This window comes from Danio rerio, chromosome 25 (assembly GCF_049306965.1).
Source record: "Danio rerio strain Tuebingen ecotype United States chromosome 25, GRCz12tu, whole genome shotgun sequence".
NCBI classification, from domain to species: Eukaryota; Metazoa; Chordata; class Actinopteri; order Cypriniformes; family Danionidae; genus Danio; species Danio rerio.
In genome coordinates this window covers 152,501-157,500 of record NC_133200.1, presented here as the reverse complement: position 1 = coordinate 157,500, position 5,000 = coordinate 152,501, and the positions used below count along the sequence as shown (strand labels likewise).

The following is a 5,000-nucleotide window of genomic DNA, read 5'->3' as shown; positions in this document are numbered from 1 at the left end:
GATCAGACACTGTGAGTATATAACACACTATAGATCAGACCACTGTGAGTATATAACACACTATAGATCAGACCACTGTGAGTATACAACACACACTATAGATCAGACCACTGTGAGTATATAACACACTATAGATCAGACCACTGTGAGTATATAACACACTATAGATCAGACGCTGTGACTATATAACATACTATAGATCAGACCACTGTGAGTATATAACACACTATAGATCAGACACTGTGACTATATAACATACTATAGATCAGACACTGTGAGTATATAACACACTATAGATCAGACGCTGTGAGTATATAACACACTATAGATCAGACGCTGTGAGTATATAACACACTATAGATTAGACACTGTGACTATATAACATACTATAGATCAGACACTGTGACTATATAACATACTATAGATCAGACACTGTGAGTATATAACACACTATAGATCAGACGCTGTGAGTATATAACACACTATAGATCAGACGCTGTGAGTATATAACACACTATAGATCAGACGCTGTGAGTATATAACACACTATAGATCAGACGCTGTGAGTATATAACACACTATAGATCAGACACTGTGAGTATATAACACACTATAGATCAGACGCTGTGAGTATATAACACACTATAGATCAGACGCTGTGAGTATATAACACACTATAGATCAGACACTGTGACTATATAACATACTATAGATCAGACACTGTGACTATATAACATACTATAGATCAGACACTGTGAGTATATAACACACTATAGATCAGACGCTGTGAGTATATAACACACTATAGATCAGACGCTGTGAGTATATAACACACTATAGATCAGACGCTGTGAGTATATAACACACTATAGATCAGACACTGTGATTATATAACACACTATAGATCAGACGCTGTGAGTATATTGCACACTATAGATCAGACGCTGTGAGTATATTGCACACTATAGATCAGACCACTGTGAGTATATAACACACTATAGATCAGACCACTGTGAGTATATAACACACTATAGATCAGACCACTGTGAGTATATATAACACACTATAGATCAGACCACTGTGAGTATATAACACACTATAGATCAGACCACTGTGAGTATATATAACACACTATAGATCAGACCACTATGAGTCTATAACACACTATAGATCAGACGCTGTGAGTCTGTAATACACCATTGATACGACCACTCTCTTCTCATTGTGAGTATATAACACACACACACACACACACACACACACACACACACACACATATATATATATATACATATATATATATAAAATCTGATCTCCTGTGGTCTTGTGTAAATTCTGAGATCAGTTAAATGAATGCTGTCGGTCATCTGAGGACATCAGGGGTTTGACCACAGTGTCGGTCAGCATTATCTGCTATCACAGGAACATCACTGTACACTTAGTTTCTGAACAGGCCGTATCAGATCTGGATCTGCTGGGTAATGCTCCATTACGAGTTTGGCTTCCACTGATTATCAGACGAGATGATGCAGATAAACTCTGCCGCTTGCTGTTTGCATTAATCCCTCATTCTGTCTGTTCTAGTTGAGTTATATTAGACGCACTAATGTGCTGCTGCTGTTGTTGTTTATGCTGAGTTGTTGTGTGTCTGATGTTGTTTGTGTTTGTCTTTCAGTTTGGTCGGTGTGTGCTGATTTCCCAGAAGTCTTTGGGGGTGAGTACAACCATCCAGACATACGGTCTGAACCGCTTCCAGAGTGATTTATCAAGGTTTACTTTATCACATTATCTTCTGCATTAAACTAACTGTGTGTGTGTGTGTGTGTGTGTGTGTGTGTGTGTGTGTGTGTGTTGCTGGAGATGCGCGGTGCGCTGGTCAGACACTACAGCCGTCTGTTCCATGTGTGTTCGGGGAGGATCTCGCAGACGCTAACATAATTCAGCATGCTAATAAAGACGCTCGGCATTGTGGGGGAGCAGAAGATTAAACGCACACATTTCCATCTGCCCTGCCCGACCTCCTCCACCCGTTCTCCATCAAAGCCTGGGGAGCCTGCGCCCTCCGCCAGTCGTTTGCTGATTCCTGGAGAGGCTTTGATCAGTGTGTGTTTCATCAGTGTGTCTACACGCGCTTTACAAATCTCACAAACACTCGCCGCGCTCCCACAATGCATCAGTCACACAGGCACGCGGATCGCTATGTGTGTGCGGCGGGAGATCTGCAGCTGATTGGCCTGAATATTCTCATATGAGTGATTTAATTGGAGATGAAGTTCCTCCACTTAATTATTCCCCCATTGGCAGATCTCTGTCTGGTTTTCTTCTTGAATGTTGACTCTGTGTTGTATCTGTGTTCTGCTCGTCTTCTTGGTTTAGGAATATTCAGATATTTGGTCTGGAAGTGATCATCACTGCACAGATGTCTGCTGGTGTCGTTTAGCTGAGTGTAATTCTGTAGCTCATCGTCATGTGGATGATGACTGTCAGTGTCTGCTGCACACAGTTGATGTTATCGATGAACAGAAGCTGGTCTGCTATTGGCTGTCAGTGAGGGGTTGCTGATGTGTGATTGGTCAGTGGGGTTTTGTGGGCGGGGTTTAGCGCAGGTCTCCTCGCTGCACAGAGCTGGTGTGGAGGGTGAAGTGAAGGTCAACACTGCTGTAAACCTGCGCTCGTGCTGGATGATGAGGGTCTGATGTGTTTATTCACCTTCAGCACAAACACCTCAGCCAGCATCTCACACTGCCACAGCCTGACATGACATGAGCTATTATTCTGAATATTAGAAATGGAAGGGGTGACACGGTGGCTCAGTGGTGTCGCTCTGTGGCCTCACAGCACTCAGGTCTCTGGTTTGAGTCTCGGCTGGGTCAGTTGGTGTTTCTGTGTGGAGTTTGCATGTTCTCCCCGTGTTGGTGTGGGTTTCCTCCGGGTGCTCCGGTTTCCCCCACAGTCCAAACACATGCGCTATAGGGGAACTGATCAACTACACTGACACTAGTGTGTGTGTGAGAATGAGTGTGTATGGGTGTTTCCCAGTACTGGGTTGCAGCTGAAAGGGTATGCGCTGTGTAAAACATATGCTGGAATAGTTGTTGGTTCATTCCACTGTGGCGACCCCTGATAAATAAAGGGACTCAGCTGGAGGAGAGTGAGTGAGTGAGTGTTTGTTTCTTCTGGGGAAATGTTATTTATTTAAGATTCTCTGGATTAAATGGAGTTTATGCAACACTCAGGTCAGGGTTATGATGTGTTCTACAGCTGTGTTGACTACAGGAATTCTGACTTCAGCTGTTTGAACATCCGTCTGTAAACAAGACTCAGATCATCTGAATAATGTCTGTCAGCTGTGTAGATCAGATTATCATCCTAAACATGTGTGTGTGTGTGTGTGTTGGTGAACAGTAACTGGTGTGTGTGTGTGTGTGTGTTAATAAGATCAGATCATGATAAACCCCGCGCAGCGCTGCTCTGATGAAACCCCTGATGATGAATTATTCATGTCTGATCAGAAGACTCATTTACAGTCAGACTGACTCAATCTGCTGGACGGAGACACACACACACACACACACACACACACATGCACACACACACACACACACACACACACGCACACACTTAAACACACACACACGCACGCGCACACACGCGCACACGCGCAAACACGCACACACTTACACACACACACACACACACTGAGTCACACATGTAGAAGTGCACTCGCGTGTTTCTAGTCCAGAAATGTCAACATTCTTAAATCCGTCAGCTCTGTGTAGAGCAGCAGAGACACTGCGGGAGCAGTTACAGCACACTCGCACACAACCACTGCAGTGTGAAGAGTCTCCATCAGATGTGTGTGTGGGTGTGTGTGTGTGTGTGTGTTCTTGATGTTGTGTCTGATTGCTGGAATCCTCTTCCTCTTCATCAGTTATTGATCATCAGGATGTATTGACCGGTATCCCAGCATGCTCTAATGGACGAGCAGCTCCACATCAGGCCGACCGGAGCCGCTGCACTCCGCTAATGCACAGACCTGCTCTTACCATGCATAATTCAGCAGCGCGTGTGTGTGTGTGTGTGTGTGTGTGTGTGTGTGTGAGTGTGTGTGTGTGTGTGTGTGTGAGTGTGTGTGTGTGTGTGTGTGTGTGTGTGTGTGTGTGTGTGTGTGTGTGTGTGTGTGTGTGTGTGTGTGTGTGTGTGTTGATGGATAATGCTGATATTGTCCTGAAGTATGTGTTGATGTGCAGGAGATCTGACTTGTGTAATTCCTGTATTTTGTCTGCAGTTATTGTGATTAATCAGATGACTATGATTATTATTACTGTTATTATTATTAGCAGTAATATTGTTGTTGTTGTGTTGTTGTTGTTGTTGTTGTTGTGTTGTCAGGTGAGTCTGCAGGCTTCGGGCCGGTGTTCGAGGAGCAGCCACTCGACACCATCTACCCTGAGGAGAGTCCAGAGGAGAAGATCACACTGACCTGCAGGACCAGAGCCAACCCACCGGCCTCATACAGGTACACACACACACACACACACACACACACACACACACACACACACACACACACACACACACACACACACACACACACACACACACATTCACATTGTTTGACCTGTAGTAACTAGTAACCCTGTTTTGTGTGTGTGTGTGTGTGTGTGTGTGTGTGTGTGTGTGTGTGTGTGTGTGTGTGTGCAGGTGGAGGCTGAATAACGCAGAGCTGGTGTTAGCAGAGGGCGGTGATCCTCACTACAGTGTGTCGGAGGGAAACCTGCAGATCAGCTCACCTGACAAGAGCAAACATGCGGGAAACTACACCTGTGTGGCCAGCAACCAGTACGGCAGCGTCACCAGCCGGAGAGCCAGAGTACAGTTCGGCTGTGAGTCTCACACACCCACACACACACACACACACACACATACACTTGTGTATATACTGTAAATACACTCACTGGCCACTTTATTAGGTACACCTGTCCAGCTGCTCGTTAACA

The 5,000-nt window shown here is 44.7% G+C and overlaps 1 protein-coding gene across 1 annotated transcript in view; it reads left to right on the top strand.

The window, feature by feature from the left end:
• The window catches only part of cntn1a (contactin 1a), a 34,084-nt gene that overhangs the window by 17,233 nt on the left and 11,851 nt on the right, over positions 1 to 5,000 (top strand). Inside the window, 3 exon segments of the mRNA NM_180969.2 lie at positions 1,676 to 1,714; positions 4,393 to 4,519; positions 4,705 to 4,886. Coding sequence (NP_851300.2) covers positions 1,676 to 1,714; positions 4,393 to 4,519; positions 4,705 to 4,886 — 348 coding nt within the window.